Below are 17,174 nucleotides of genomic sequence, written 5' to 3' on the forward strand. Positions count from 1 at the left end.
ATTCCCAACCGAAGTTAGCGCTTGAGCAATTTTGACTAAAATAATGTATATATGTTTCCCTAAGTTATAAAAAGTAGGTAGAATCTTATTAAAAAGTATTCACAGCTGTAATGGCTACCAAGTATTAACTCTGGGGTGTGAAGACAAACACAATCAAGACATCTTGTTTTTTACATGTTCTTAGTCATTTGGAAAATGCTTAATAATTTTATTTTACTTTGAAAATGTTGAGGGGTTGTGTAGATCTGTAGGAAACAAATAACATGTAATCCCTTATAGATAACGTTTTACAGCAGCAAAATGTATAGACGGAGCGAGGGGTGTGTATACTTAATTAACTAGGCACTGTAAGCATTTAGTTTTTATCAATAAAACCAATCATAGCTTCATTATTTGAAAAAAAATCCCATACAAATTGTCTTCCATTTCCTAATCAAATGTTTTTCCTTGTGGTATGACATCCACAATCAACACACTGAGGCCAATTAGTGTGGGACATATAGGTTTGGATGTTCTTCAGACCGTGGGATTTACACACATATTGATGTGTGGAATAGAAACAGGTGTTCGGCTGTGCGTGTTTTTGTGTGTGTTTGTGTGTGCTTGTGTGTGTCAGGAGGGGGTTAAATGGGGGGGGGGGGGGGGGGTTGTATTGAAAAGTCCTCCTCTCCTAGACTCTTCAACGTGGTGGATTAGCTCCACCAGTTTCCCATGGATCCTCTTGCGCAGCCCCCTGCCTATTTGCATAAGGCACAGACAAGAGAGATATGACAAACAAACCTGGCACAGAGTACCGGCTGGCTTTTTCATTAACTCACTCCTCTCTGAAGAACCGTGCTGAACACCACCCAAACACACGGTCTCTCTCAAACTGTCACACCATCTTGCATTCAGACAACAGGGGGCGCTTTAACTCAGGAGACGGCAGAAGATACTGCCTGTCTGCTATAATGGGATCGGAGCATAGCTGTACAGCATGTGTCAAATGACAAAGTCCGACCACAGTAGAGACATGTAGGCCTATTCTTTGTTCGATCATAGTGATTTGCTAGTGAAGGAATGTCACCAGCAGGATCCCCAGGAGGAGGAGGTGAGAGAGGTTGGTTTTCATTGTACTGCCATTTCCCCCAATTCCTTCCTTGTAGGAGACCTTGTCCTTACACCCCTGTACATCCTCCTTCACGGTGGTAATGTTCACCTTAAAACATCTTTACCATACAGTGTACATCACATAGCTGTGCTGCACTGCTGTCGGGCAGCCAAGTTCCTATCAAGGCCCAGATTTATGGCATGAGATGCATTCCTTGGCCGCGGTGGGGACCGTTTCGTTGAAATATGAGTGGAGATGCAGGGAACACAGTCGGAACACAAATGACAAGCTTCACTTCGACTTACCTCTTGTGCTGTTACTGTAAGTTATGTACAGTATATTTTGCTATAACTGGAGCAGGCGAAAACTGAAATGTTATAATGAGTGGAGTCAAACATGTAATATATTATAACACAGTAGTTGAATGTGTTTGGGTGAAAAACTATAGCATTTTTCTGTGTTATCGAACAGTCATCTTCAGAGGAGGAACTATTCCAGCTATGTGCCGTCTGTCCACCTCATCAGCATGGCTTGTCAGATGATAACCCCCCCAAAAAAAGAGTAACTGTAACCCAGCTGTCATGAAAACCTTTCAAGCGACCACAAAACCCTCTTTTGTTACTGCTGACATGCAGCTTTCACCCTCCTAAATTACATTGGGATTAAATATGTTAACCAAGACTCCTTCCCTCTCCCTCTCTACTCATGTCCAGTCAAATTGGATGCAAGTGTAGGCTGCAGGAGGAGAAAAGGAAAACCCAACTTGTTGGTATTATTCTGGAGCACAAATATGGCTGACAGATATTTGATTTATTTGATTTATTTCACCTTTATTTAACCAGGTAGGCTAGTTGAGAACAAGTTCTCATTTACAACTGCGACCTGGCCAAGATAAAGCAAAGCAGTGTGACACAAACAACAACACAGAGTTACACATGGGATAAACAAGCGTACAGTCAATAACACAATAGGAAAAAAGAAAGTCTATATACGGTGTGTGCAAATGGCGTGAGGGGGTAAGGCAATAAATAGGCCATAGTAGCGAGGTAATTACAATTTAGCAAATTAACACTGGAGGGATAGATGTGCAGATGTGCAAGTAGAAATACTGGTGCGCAAAAGAGCAGAAAAGTAAATAAAAACAATATGGGGATGAGGTAGGTAGATTGGATGGGCTATTTACAGATGGGCTATGTACAGCTGCGGCGATCGGTTAGCTGCTCAGATAGCTGATGTTTAAAGTTAGTGAGGGAAATATAAGTCTCCAGCTTAAGCGATTTTTGCAATTTGTTGCAGTCATTGGCAGCAGAGAACTGGAAGGAAAGGCGGACAAAGGAGGTGTTGGCTTTGGGGATGACCAGTGAGATATACCTGCTGGAGCGTGTGCTACGGGTGGGTGTTGTTATCATGACCAGTGAGCTGAGATAAGGAGGAGCTTTACCTAGCATAGATTTATAGATGACCTGGAGCCAGTGGGTCTGGCGACAAATATGTAGCAAGGGCCAGCCGACTAGAGCATACAGGTCGCAGTGGTGGGTGGTATATGGGGCTTTGGTGACAAAACGGATGGCACAGTGATAGACTGCATCCAGTTTGCTGAGTAGAGTGTTGGAGGCTATTTTGTAAATGACATCGCCAAAGTCGAGGATCGGTAGGATAGTCAGTTTTACGAGGGTATGTTTAGCGGCGTGAGTAAAGAAGGCTTTGTTGTGAAATAGGAAGCCGATTCTAGATTTTATTTTGGATTGGAGATGTTTAATATGAGTCTGGAAGGTGAGTTTACAGTCTAGCCAGACACCTAGGTATTTGTAGTTGTCCACATATTCTAAGTCAGAACCGTCCAGAGTAGTGATGCTAGTCGGGCGGGCGGGTGCGGCCAGCGAACGTTTGAAAAGCATGCATTTAGTTTTACTAGCGTTTAGGAGCAATTGGAGGCCACGGAAGGAGTATGGCTATGAAGCTCGTTTGGAGGTTTGTTAACACAGTGTCCAAAGAAGGGCCAGATACAGAATGGTGTTGTCTGCATAGAGGTGGATCAGGGCATCACCCGCAGCAAGAGTGACATCGTTGATATATACAGAGAAAAGAGTCGGCCCGAGAATTGAACCCTGTGATACCCCCATAGAGACTGCCAGAGGTCCGGACAACAGGCCCTCCGATTTGACACACTGAACTCTGTCTGAGAAGTAGTTGGTGAACCAGGCGGAGCAGTCATTTGAGAAGCCAAGGCTTTTGAGTCTGCCGATAATACGGTGATTGGCAGAGTCGAAAGCCTTGGCCAGGTCGACGAAGACGGCTGCACAGTACTGTCTTTTATCGATGGCGGTTATGATATCGTTTCGTACCTTAAGCGTGGCTGAGGTGCACCCGTGACCAGCTCGGAAACCGGATTGTGGAGAAGGTACGGTGGGATTCGAAATGGTCAGTGATCTGTTGGTCAGATATCAAGCGCATAGATTGAAAGTGGTGGTGTAGTTGGTTGTCCCTTTTTGTGATAAAGTATGTCAAACTGCATGACCCATTCACTTTACACACTATCAAACAATTTCTCTAACTGGCTTTATTTTGAATCAAAAGGTAGAGTACAAAGAACGAAAGCACAACTGTAAATAAACACTTTTTCCTCTAATCGTTTTGAAGCAGGCATAATCAACCAGACATGCCTTGAAAAGACAAAAAGAGTACTCCAAGATTAAATTATTTAAAGGTATACAGGTCCATTAATACTTTCTATCCCCTTTTAATCGTTCAAGTTTCTCTGAAGATGTTTTCTCATCCCCCAAAAATGTAATCCACAGATTTAAAAAACAATCAACTAAAGCACCTGTGGGCTGCCTTTCATAATAGCTTCCATATGAGTATGACTACTGTTTCTTATCGTATAGTAGACTCTTCGAAACACAAATAAATAAGGTCATGACCTAACAAAAACAACCCCAAGCTCTTAAAGATCATCTCAATTCTGACGTGTCTGTAGAACTTGAGGCCAACCGTTAACAGAAGAACCATAAGGATCCATATCAGAGAGGTAGAGAATGCAAACAGGTATAGAGTTTTGTTGCAGTACTCTGGGTTGGTGATGGTCTGGTTGTTGCTCCCACTGCAGAAGGTATGGTTGTAGCTCTCGTTGGCAAAGGTCTGGTTGGAGCTCCCGTCGCTGAGGGTCGGGTTGTAACTTGTTGTTTGAAATACAGCGAAAACAACCCCACTACCTATAGCAGATAAAGTGGTAGGGAAATAAATGTATAAATATAATATATTTGTATTTATAATATTATTATTGACAGAATCCAAGCCGGTGCCATACTACCACCATCAGTTGAAATTGGACTCACAGCTCTTGGATCATGGTGGATCCCTGAAACAAATTTCTTCCTTGTAAGGAGAGGAAACTATGTCAAATGTGGAGACTCTAGGAGTCTAGTGGGGTGTTTACATGCTGTTGGAGTTATCGGAAGTTTGGATTTCCGACTGGGAAATTTCACTTGAATGACCATCCAAGTCGTAATTACAAATGGGAAACTGAGAAAACTGACCTTTCACCACAGACCTTTCACCTTTTCAACCATATGGATAATGTAGCTAGTTGTACCTTATTTTCAATGTTAAGCAAGATAGCTAACTTTATTATTAGCAATGTAAGCTAGCTTATCAAGCTAGCTAAAATATACTGAACAAAAATATAAAGGCAACATCCCGCAGGTGAAGAAGTCGGATGTGGAGGTCCTGGACTGGTGTGGTTACACGTGGTCTGCGGTTGTGAGGCCGGTTGGACGTACTGCCAAATTCTTTAAAACGACGTTGGAGGCGGATTATGATAGAGAAATTAACATTAAATTCTCTGGCAACAGCTCTGGTGGAAATTCCTGAAATTCCTGTTGTGTGACAAAATATGCCACCCTGTCAGGTGGATGGATTATCTTGACAAAGTATAAAATGCTCACTAACAGGGATGTGAACAAATTTGTGCACAACATTTGAGAGAAATAAGCTTTTTGTGCGTATGGAACATTTCTGGGATCTTTGATTTCAGCTCATGAAAGATGGGACCAACACTTTACATGTTGCATATATGTTTTTGTTCAGTATACTGTATTTTTGTTCAATGTATAATAAACGTGTACATACAGCTTTTCATATAATAAACTATTATATACAAGACACAGGTAAGGGAGTGCCATGATTGTTCCTTGAAGGAAGGGAGAAAGGATGCATTTTCAAAATAAGTTCAAACAGTGCCACATATGTCTGGATTGGGAATCTCGCTCACCAGCAAAGAGGCAGAACACCAGAATGAGCAGACTGATCCTTATGACCCATGAGCAGAATCCTTGGCAGTCTTTGATGGTCATTAACATAGACAGTAACATCAGGACCACATAAAAACATCCCAACCCTATCAGGTAGATAGGGATGAAGAACATAACAGGGCAGTCATTGAAGCACTCAGCACCTAAAGATAGAAAGGTAAAGGAATTTTAGAAGGGTAGCTTTTGCATAATGGTTACGCAATGATGTTTTTGCGAAATGGTACTTCTTCACTACTACTTACCTATGACAAAGTGGACCAAGGGGATAACTGAAACAATAATTGTAACAATACAGCGGATGATGAGAGAGATCAATGCTGGGGGAATAAAGAACAAGGCGTATCATCATTTTTTTCCACGATGGAGATGCATTCACTATTTGTTTTTCATTATTGTCATTATTTGTACAAAGTGTATTTAATTTCAAAGTAACTTCTACTTACCTATAATAATATGGGCGTAGGGGAAAAATAAACCGATACTGGTAATGATAATGACACTGATCCATTCTGGGGGAATACATGACAAGGCTAATTAGCATTTCCATTAGTGTTATCAGCATTTTATATAACAATAAAAGATAGGTTCAAATGAAATCCCAAGTTCAAGAAACATTGGGAAATGTGATAATGCCTTCGAAGCCGGTGTTTAAAGGATATATTGGTGAAACTCCAAAAAGTTAAAAAATGTAATTAAATAAAAAAGGATGTCACCTCATTTCACCAATATATCCTCCAAACACTGGCTTCGAAGGCATTATCACTTTTATACAGCGGGTTAACAACATATTCAAATAATGATGAATTTGTATTTGCTTAAGTGACATTTTCTAGTGACATTTATTTGGATACATCCATAACAAGGAGCTATTGATGCACGATTTTACCTGGCATAGAAATGTGCTCTCTCGTCAGGACACTGTTGTTCAGAGGAGCTAGCCAACAACACAGCTAACACAATCCCTTCAAACTGAAGCTGGACAGTCTTCAAACTAGCTGCACTTTGTTTTGTTTTATGTTTTCTATTGATAGTTCTTTGTATATATCCATAAAAATGATGCTGATTCATGATTTCGACTGGCTGAGAAAAGCTGCCTACCTGTCTGTCTCATCCCCACTCCTGACACTTTCATTACTATGCGACAGCTGGAGATCGAATTTGAATATTGAAACAATGTTGCACATGTCAGAGAGACAGACATCAAGGTTTATACGAATATCCGCTGTTGAAAACTAAATGTTACAGTAGTTTAAAATAAATTAGACAATGTCTAGATGCTTTTTATAGTGGAGATGAAGTTTCTAAATTGCCTGGTTGGGCTGATGACACAGTGGATTGTGCAGTCAGATGGAACAGCATAAAATAGGCATTTAAACGCCATAGATTTAGCCTGTGGTAACTTGTGGAATAGACACCGCCTGGAATGCGGTTTTAACCCATCAACATTCAGTATTAGACCCACACGTTGTATAATTATGTTGTTCGCAAAGGGCCGGGGAAACAGCCCTTAGGAGGATGCTATTCACAATAAATCCCATGTTTAAGGGCTTTTATTGCTTTTATAAAACGGTTGCCAACATATAAAGAAAGATGAACAACATGATTTGATTAAAAACTTTATTTTAATCAGTAAATATATTTTTATTCATCCTAACACCATATGATATAGTCATGGCAAAAGTCAGTCGTTAGTTCTGAGATTCTGAAGTTGCTAGCCAAACATGCTGATTGCTATCCCAAAAAATGTATAATATGGTTAATGATTTTGATTGGCGATTTTGCAATTTTTCTAAGTCCCATCTAATGCCGGCTCCCTCCCTCTCCCGTCAGTTCCAAACGGTCCCACACTGTTACCAGATTCAATACGCCAGCAATTAGAGCCTAGGGACAATGTTACTAGCTAGCCAACTAAAGCTAACACACAATCACATCAAGCTGCTGAAATGACAGCAAACTGGGCCTTTTCATTTGCAATTTCCTGGATCCTGATAAATGAATTCGCCTGGCTCAGAGAAGCAGTCAGTCTCGTCCAAACATATTCATTCTCTATGGCATGATGGAGATCGCAGAAAATAAACTGCAACATTGCTGCGCAGGTCAGAGAATCTGAGGAGCAAGGTTTGGACAAACCCCAACTGTTGCTAACCAAATGCTAGCCTAGTAGCATGGGGAAATACATTTGACATTTTACAGGGAAGATTATGAATTGACTGGCTGGGCTGTGCGACAGTGAATGCACATTGATAATTCAAATGGAACTTTTAACAGCCATTACCTGGAAATTGTGGTGAATAACTCCCTGCTATCAATCAATAAGCATCCAGGATCCAAACAACCCATTTTATAATATTGTATACAGTTTCTTAGCAGTTTCTTAGCAGTTTCTTAGCATAATTCTAGGACCTTCAGAGGGACCAAAAATCTTCCAATATGAAATATTTTTAAAAATCTAGAAAAATAACAGAAAACATAACATGCGCCCAACATTATATCTTCTGTATTCGGACCATTCTAGTTCTAGTGAAGGAAGAGCAATTATTTATGATTACATTATGAATGAATCAGACAGGCCTGGCGGCGCGTCGGGCTGGCACACACACAGAGACAGAACCGGCATGGACACAGCATAAAATAATGCACAGCATAAAATAATGCACTGTTTACACAACATATGGTAGCCAACACCACTATCAATAGCATCAACAACAGTGTCACATCAATGGTGACAGGCTCATGGTGCTGAAAGGACAGCGACCGTAATACCTGTGCACTCCATGGCACTGAAGGAGAGCCAATTTTGGTCAAACACATAGACACGGCTGATAGACAGGAGACAGCAGTCACACACAACATCAAATAATGTTAAAGAATAAGCAGCCCATTCACTCCAGTGGTCCCCATGAAATCAGAACAATACAAAAGCACCACCATTCCATGTCCCAAAATAAATTGACAAACCAGCTAGTACTTCCATTTGCAAATATATTTGATCACTTTCATCACACTAACCATTCATCTAAAGTTTAAATGCTAAAATGTTTCACAGTCATTATTTTCAAAGAGATAGCTAACAGCAAGCAAACTGCAACATATCATAAGGTGAATGCACCGATTTGTAAGTCGCTCTAGATAAGAGCATCTGCTAAATGACTTAAATGTAAAATGTAAATGTAAAAAACAGTGCAACTCACCAGATTATGATCATTTGTAAACAATATTTGAAAGAAGTGATGCTAAAGAATGTGCAACAACATCCACCTTGAAGATGATAACAGCTGCTGCAGCCGCTGTCGCCATTGTCACACTACTACAACACAAGCTAGTGAACGTTGTTAGCGTTAGCGTGGGAAAACTACTGCTTGGAACACAAATGATTTTCTATTGCGCTCGCTTCTTGTTCTTCTTTGAGGTTTTATGGCAGACTACAACCTATTAGTGCAGTGGTTCTCAATCCTGGTCCTGGGGACCCAAAGGGTGCACATTTTTGTTTTTGCCCTAGCACTACACACCTGATTCAAATCATCAAAGCCTTTGTGTATTAGTGTATTGCCACCACCTACTGTATTGGCTGTTATCAGCCTGCTATTCTGTATTATGAATTCATTACCTCTTGCACTCTCAGTAGTGAGTTGTCTAGGCCTTCGTAGACACGTCTCTTTAAAAAAAAAAAACTTTCCCATCCATTGCAATTCAAAATGTGATTGGTTCATTCCACTGTCACTCCAAAATTCTGCTCTAACACAGAAGCTGGACAGAGGCCTTCTGTCCAGCTTCTGAAGACCTAGCCAATGGCTGAGCTAGCTATAGTTTTCTACCCAGAAACCACAAAAGAAAATGCCGACTGGAGAATGTTTCCTTTTCAGTGTTAACCCTTCTCTTTCCAACACAAACTGAAGAGATGAAATCTGAAAATTATTACAATTACTGTGAAGATTAAATGGAAATTAAAACTAAATGTATGTAAAACATATACATTTTAAGAAATCCTTAGGCCTTTTCTGAAGGCCTAGAAGGCCCTGACGGTTCACCACTTACCGTATAGACCCCTCAAACTCAACAAGTTCCACTGTGTTTTTTCATTGTTACCCTCTAAATCAATCAGGGACTGATTTAGACCTGGGACACCAGGTGGGTGCAATGAATTATCAGGTGGAACAGAAAACCAGCAGGCTCTGGACCTACGAGGGTAAGAGTTGAATACCCCTGGTATAGACCCTTGCTATCTATATCTTAGCCATGCCCTCCGGTGGGAGACCTCTGACATTAAAAAGATGCTACTGTAGCTAGCTACAGTGCCTTCAGAAAGTATTCACACCCCTTGACCTTGACCTTTATCAACAATGTTGTTTTGTTACAGCCTGAATTTAAAATGGATTAAATCAAGATTTTTATTCAGTGGCCTAAAAACAATATCCCATAATGTCAAAGAGGATTTATGTTTTAAAAATTTGTACAAATTAATAAAAAAAGAAAAGCTGAAATGTCTTGAGTGAATACGTATGCAACCCCTTTGTTTAGGAAAGCCTAAATAAGTCCAGGAGTAAACAGTAACATAATCACATAATAATAAGTTGCATGGATTGTGCAATAATAGTGTTTAACATGGTTTTTCAATGACTACGTTGACTCTATACCCCACACATACAATTATCTATAAGGTCCCTCAGTTGAGCAGTACATTTCAAACGCCGATTCAACCACAAAGATCACAAAGACCAAATATTCCAAAACATGCATCCTGTTTGCAACAAGGCACTAAGGTAATACTGCAAAAAAATAGCTTTTTGTCCTGAATACAAAGTGTTACTGTAAGTTTGGGGCAAATCCAATACGACACATTACTAACTACCACTCTCCATATTTTCAAGCATAGTGGTGGCTGCATCATGTTATGGGTATGCTTGTAATTGTTAAGGATTGGGGAGTTTTTCAGGATAAAAAATAAACGGAATGGAGTTAAGCACAGGCAAAATCCTAGAGGAAAACCCGGTTTTGTCAGCTACCCACCAGCCACTGGAAGATTAATTCACCTTTCAGCAGGACAATAACCTAAAACACAAGGCCAAATATACACTGGAGTTGCTTACCAAGAAGACAGTGAATGTTCCTGAGTTGCCGAGTTATAGTTTTGACTTAAATCTACTTGAAAATCTATGGAAAGACCTGAAAATGGTTGTCTAGCAATGATCAATAACATATTTGACAGAGCTTGAAGGATTTTGAAGAGAATAATGGGCAAATGTTGCACAATCCAGGTGTGGAAAGCTCTTAGAGACTTACCCAGAAAGACTCACAGCTGCAATCGCTGCCAAAGGTACTTCTGTAAAGTATTGACTCAGGGGTGTGAATACTTACAGTACCATTCAAAAGTTTGGACACACCTACTCATTCAAGGGTTTTTCTTTATTTTACTATTATCTACATTGTAGAATAATAGTGAAGATATCACAACTATGAAATAACACATAGTATCCAAAAAAAAGTGTTAAACAAATCAAAATAGATTTTATATTTGAGATTCTTCAAAGTAGCCACCCTTTGCCTTGATGACAGATTTGCACTCTCTTGGCATTCTCTCAATCAGCTTCATGAGGTAATTTAGTCACCTGTAATGCATTTCAATTAACAGGTGTGCCTTGTTAAAAGTTAATTTGTGGAATTTCTTTCCTTCTTAATGTGTTTGAGCCAATCAGTTGTGTTGTGACATGGTATGAGTGGTATACAGAAGACACCTCTATTTGGTAAAAGGCCAAGTCCATATTATGGCAACAACAGCTCAAATAAACAAAGAGAACCGACAGTCCATCATTACTTGAAAACATGAATGTCAGTCAATCCTGATTTCAAGAACTTTGAAAGTTTCTTCAAGTGCAGTTTCAAAAACCGTCAAGCCACATGGCAAGGGTCTAGAATACAGGTACGCACCTTTAAAGTCCATTGTGAGAGAAGCACACAGACCTGAAAGAAGACACAGGCAATGTAAAATACCCATCATAGCGTACTACATACTTAAATTGCATACTGTTTACTCATCGTCTATTAATTTTAACACGCACTGTTAAGTAAAAAGTTAGTAGTATGCCATAGAGGCAACGCAGTAGTGCCTCTTGATTGTCTTAGGTGAGGTGAGTGCGGGTGGATTATTCTTCGCATTAACCCGCATTAACCAGCCTGATAATAGCTCATTTCAAATTTGATTAATTTCTCTAAACTTTGAATAGAATAGGAATTTAGTTTTAGGCCTACTCAGGCTGGTTATAGGCGGACTATCACATTTGACCTATACCGTAGTAGGCCATATAGCCCATCTATCCTATTTTAAAATGACAGAAGACAGAAACAGATACGGTACTTTGGCTCCAGTTCAACATATATATATATATTTATTTTTTTTACCACTTTTTTCTCCCCAATTTCATGGTATCCAATTGGTAGTTACAGTCTTGTCTCATCGCTGCAACTCCCGTACGGACTCGGGAGAGGTGAAGGTCAAGAGCCATGCATCCTCCGAAACACAACCCAACCAAGCCGCACTACTTCTTGACACAATGCCCATCCAACCCGGAAGCCAGCCTCACCAATGTGTCGGAGGAAACACCGTACACCTGGCGACCGTGTCAGCGTGCACTGCGCCCGGCCCGCCACAGGAGTCGCTAGTGCGCAATGAGACGAGGATATCCCTGCCGGCCAAACCCTCCCTAACCCGGACGACGATGGGCCAATTGTGCGCCGCCCCATGAGCCTCCCGGTCGCGGCCGGCTGCGACAGAGCCTGGGCTCAAACCCAGAATCTCTAGTGGCATAGCTAGCACTGCAATGCAGTGCCTTAGACCACTGTGCCACTTGGGAGGCCGCAGTTCAACATATTTATTAGTGAAACCAAAGTGTTGTAACATACAGTACCATTCAAAAGTTTGGACACACCTACTACACTGTAGAATAATAGTGAAGACAACACAACTATGAAATAACACATATGGAATCATGTAGTAACCAAAAAAAGTGTTAAACCAATTAAAATATATTTTAGATTCTTCAAAGTAGCCACCCTTTGCCTTGATGACAGCTTTGCACACTCTTGGCATTCTCTCAACCAGCTTCACCTGGAATGCTTTTCCAATAGCTTTGAAGGAGTTCCCACCTATGCTGAGCACTTGTTGGCTGCTTTTCCTTCACTCTGCAGTCCAACTCATCCCAAACCTTCGCAATTGGGTTGAGGTCGGGTGATTGTGGAGGCCAGGTCATCTGATGCAGCACTTCATCACTCTCCTTCTTGGTCAAATAGCCCTTACACAGCCTGGAGGTGTGTTGGGCCATTGTCCTGTTGAAAAACAAATTATAGTCCCACTAAGCACAAACCAGATGGGATGGCGTATTGCTGCAGAATGCTGTGGTAGCCATGCTGTTTAAGTGCCTTGAATTCTAAATAAATAATTGACAGTGTCATCAGCAAAGCAGCCCCACATCTCCTCCTCAATGGTTCACGGTGGGAACGTTCATCTACTCTGCGTTTCACAAAGCCACGGCGGTTGGAACCAAAAATCTCACATTTGGACTCATCAGACCAAAGGACAGATTTCCACTGGTCTAATGTCCATTGCTCGTGTTTCTTGGCCCAAGCAAGTCTCTACTTATTATTAGTGTCCTTTAGTATTGGTTTCTTTGCAGCAATTCATCCATGAAGGCCTGATTCACGCAGTCTCCTCTGAACAGTTGATGTTGAGATGTGTCTGTTACTTGAACTCTGTGAAGCATTTATTTGGGCAGAAATTTCTGAGGCTGGTAACTCTAATGAACTTGTCCTCTGCAGCAGAGGGCCATCATAGCGCTTGATGTTTCTTGATAGCACTGTCTATAGATCTGTCTATTTGAGAGTGGTTACATTTTTCCAGCCCTATCCCTCAGCTGTTCACCAAAACAGGTTTGTAATTGTTTGAACTACAGATTGCCCCTTTATTGCTCCCAGTCATAAAAGTAACCAGATGGGATGGTTACAGTAATAATGAATGATAGTTCCAAAGTCCTCCCAGTGTTGGTGCCACCGTTTCCATGTAATAAATCTGTGCGGCTCTCCTTTGAATTTCGAAATCCCGATGTGGCCCTCGAGACAAAAAGTTTGCCCACCTTTGGGCTAGATGCTTCACAAATTATTCATTATGTTAGTGCATTATAAATGCTTCAGGGTTTAACGCATTTTATTCACTCTTTTAACGGACTGAATTGACAAAATAAGCTGTCTCAGAAAAAGGTCAGTTCTATCAATATGCCTTAAAGAGGCTTTTCTGCCCATATCAGATATGTCTATGTCCTGGGATTTGTTTTGGTTTCTTACAACCTCATGCTAATCACATTAGCCTACGTTAGCTCAACAGTCCCACGGATGGGACACCGATCTTGAAGAAGTTTTAATTAAAGAGGCTATACATAACTTTCCCAAGATAGGCTTGCTTTTTAACCTTCCATATTTATCTTTAAATTAAATGTTATTGTTCATAGAATCATAGTATATGGGGATAGGCGGTGATTTGAGACTCTGCATTTAAGTTTTACGGTAATTCAAACATTCTAGAGCGCATAAATAACTTGGTAGGTTTGGCGCTACTGTAGCTTGGGTCTCCAAATTTCATCCCTACAAGTGATTAGGACATAATTTAAATTCTGCATAACGGCACCGCATTTCATACTTCACTGTGGGAAAGGGGAATAAATACCTGTCGTGTTGACATGCTTTTTAGTTTGTTTCCATATGACTGGTTTCATATTTGTTTCCAGCGATCATAAGGTAAAATAGATATAAAACAGTGGTCATTCATATTTACAAACCCCTTATCCAAACGGATTACTAATTTACCTACAGTGCCTTCGGAAAGTATTCAGACCCTTTGACTTTTTCCACATTTTGATACGTTACAGCCTTATTCTAAAATGTATTAAATTATGTGTTTTCCTCATCAATCTACACTCAATATCCTATAATGACTAAATGAAAACAGGTTTTAAGAAATTTGTGCAAATTTCTAAATAAATAAATTGAGCTCAGGTGCATCCTGTTTCCATTGATCATCCTTGAGATATTTCTACAACTTGATTGAAGTCCACCTGTGGTAAATTTAATTGATTGGACATGATTGGGAAAGGCTATATAAGGTTATATATAAGGTCCCACAGTTGACAGTGCATGCCCGAGCAAAAACCAAGCCATGAGGTTGAAGGAATTGTCTGTAGAGCTCCGAGACAGGATTGTGTCGAGGCACAAATCTGGGGAAGGGTACCAAAACATTTCTACAGCGATGAAAGTCCCCAAGAACACAGTGGATGGCCCCCATTATTTTTAAATGGAAGATGTTTGGAACCACCAAGGCTCTTCCTGAAGCTGGCCGCCCGGCCAAATTGAGCAATTGGGGGAGAAGGGCCTTGGTCAGGGAGGTGACCAAGAACCCAATGTTCACTCTGACAGAGCTCCAGATTTCCTCTGTGGAGATGGGAGAACCTTCCAGAAGGACAACCATCTCTGCAGCACTCCACCAATCAGGCTTTGGAGTTTTCCAAAAGGCACCTAAAGACTCTCAGACCATGAGAAACAAGATTGTTTGGTCTGATGAAACCAAGATTTAACTCTTTGGCCTGAATGCCAAGCGTCACGTCTGGAGGAAACCTGGCTCCATTCCTACGGTGAAGCATGGTGGTGGCAGCATCATGCTGTGGTGATGTTTTTCAGCGGCAGGGACTGGGAGACTAGTCAGGGTTGAGGAAAAGATGAATGGAGCAAAGTACAGAGATATCCTTGATGAAAACCTGCTCCAGAATGCTCAGGATCTCAGACTGGGGCAAACGTACACCTTCCAACAGGACAATGACCCTAAGCACACAGCCAAGACAACACAGGAGTGGCTTTGGGACAAGTCTCTGAATGTCCTTGAGTGGCCCAGCCAGAGCCCAGACTTGACCCCGATTGAACATCTCTGGAGAGACCTGAATATAGCTGTGCAGCGACGCTCCCCATCCAACCTGACAAAGCTTGAGAGGATCTGCAGAGAAAAATGGGAGAAACTCCCCAAATAAAGGTGTGCCAAGCTTGTAGCATCATACCCAAGAAGACTCGAGCCTGGAATCGCTGCCAAATGTGCTTCAACAAAGTATTGAGTAAAAGGTCTGAATACTTATGTAAATGTGATATTTCCATTTTCGTTTTTTTTTATAAACGTGTAAAAATGTATAAAACCTGTTTTTGCATTGTCATTATGGTGTATTTGGTGTAGATTGATAAGAGAAAAAAGGCTGTAAGGTAACTAAATGTGGATAAAATCAAGGGGTCTGAATACTTTCCCAATGCTCTATAGTTCTTATCAATAGCAATTGTCAATTAAAAAATTTCTGTGCATGGAGAATGGTGTTATTTCTATCTGGAGAAAAATAAATCCACTTGGAACTGACAGGTTGCTCGACCTTATTCATGGTTTCCTCACCTGTAAAGTCAAATTCAGATTACGGTATATCTGTAGACACACATCCGCCACACCTTCATTGATTCGATCGCCACTGCCAACAAATAGCTAGTGAATAGCATGCTATTCTCATGCTAAAGTTCAAGGTCCGGAGAGAGAAAAGTGCATAAAAAGGGAATTCCATTCCATTTACGAGTTCTTAACTCAGGTCGGAATTTCAACCCACGATAAATTGATCAGTTATATTCTTCAAGAATCAAAGTTTATATATAATTCGTTTGTAAGTCCAAAAATGGAAAAATGGATAAAGAGGCTACACATAACTTTCCTAAGATATGCTTTCTTATTTTAACTTTCCATTTATATTTCTTGAAATCAACTTTTATTGTTGATACATGCATAAACACCATCTGTAGTCCTCTCTTACCTGATAAAGCAACAGAATCCTTTAGGTGAAGACAGACCAAAATAACTGCTACTGAGTAACTCTGACTGGATTGTCTGTAACGGTCTTGTACTTCTTTTGTTAGAAGACTTACAGCCACGATCTTATTGGCATTTCTTAGTTTTCATTTTCATGGGGGGAACCGCCCTAGCACTCCAATTGGCTTATTTGTCTCAAAGACTTGAACTATGACTAGCCCTATCTGATTTGATGATATTTTGCCAGAGTCTAACCAGGCAATAAAGGAACGTTAGAAAAACAACCGCACCAGAAAATGTTGATGAGCAGGCAGGGCAAAAATATATATATAAATAAATTGGTAGCACTTGTCGCACACACAACGCCATACACACTGTCAAACATCTGCCCGGTACAGCTGAACCCGGGTTTCATCCATGAAGAGCATAGCTTCCCTGAGACGGTTTCTGACAGTTTGTGCAGAAATTCTTCGGTTGTGCAAACCCACAGTTTCATCAGCTGTCCGGGTGGCTGGTCTCAGATGATCCCGCAGGTGAAGAAGCTGGATGTGGAGGTCCTGGGCTGGCGTGCTTACACGTGGTCTGCGGTTGTTAGGCCAGTTGGACATACTGCCAAATTCTCTAAAATGACATTGGAGGCGGCTTATGGTAGAGAAATGAACAATAAATTCTCTGTCAACAGCTCTGGTGGATATTCCTGCAGTCAGCATGCCAATTGCACGCTCCCTCAAAACTTGATACATCTGTGGCATTGTGTTGTGTGACAAAACTGCACATTTTAGAGTGGCCATTTATTGTCCCCAGCACAATGATCATGCTGTTTAATTTGTTTCTTGATATGCCACACCTGTCAGTTGGATGGCTTATCTTTACAAATGTGTGCACAAAATTTGAGAGAAATAAGCTT

General features: G+C 40.8%; 1 protein-coding gene across 1 annotated transcript; it reads right to left on the reverse strand.

Annotated features, from left to right (window-relative positions):
* Positions 1-3,650: 3,650 nt before the first annotated feature.
* LOC115194214 (uncharacterized) lies at positions 3,651-16,438 on the reverse strand. Its single transcript, XM_029753697.1, has 6 exons — positions 16,272-16,438; positions 11,326-11,358; positions 5,844-5,909; positions 5,643-5,717; positions 5,361-5,543; positions 3,651-4,302 (listed from the first exon to the last, which is right to left on the reverse strand). The coding sequence occupies exons 2-6, from the start codon at positions 11,336-11,338 to the stop codon at positions 3,965-3,967; spliced, it is 675 nt and encodes a 224-aa protein (XP_029609557.1). The 5' UTR covers positions 11,339-11,358; positions 16,272-16,438; the 3' UTR covers positions 3,651-3,964.
* Positions 16,439-17,174: the final 736 nt, after the last annotated feature.

Source organism: Salmo trutta, chromosome 5 (assembly GCF_901001165.1).
Source record: "Salmo trutta chromosome 5, fSalTru1.1, whole genome shotgun sequence".
Lineage (NCBI taxonomy): Eukaryota > Metazoa > Chordata > Actinopteri > Salmoniformes > Salmonidae > Salmo > Salmo trutta.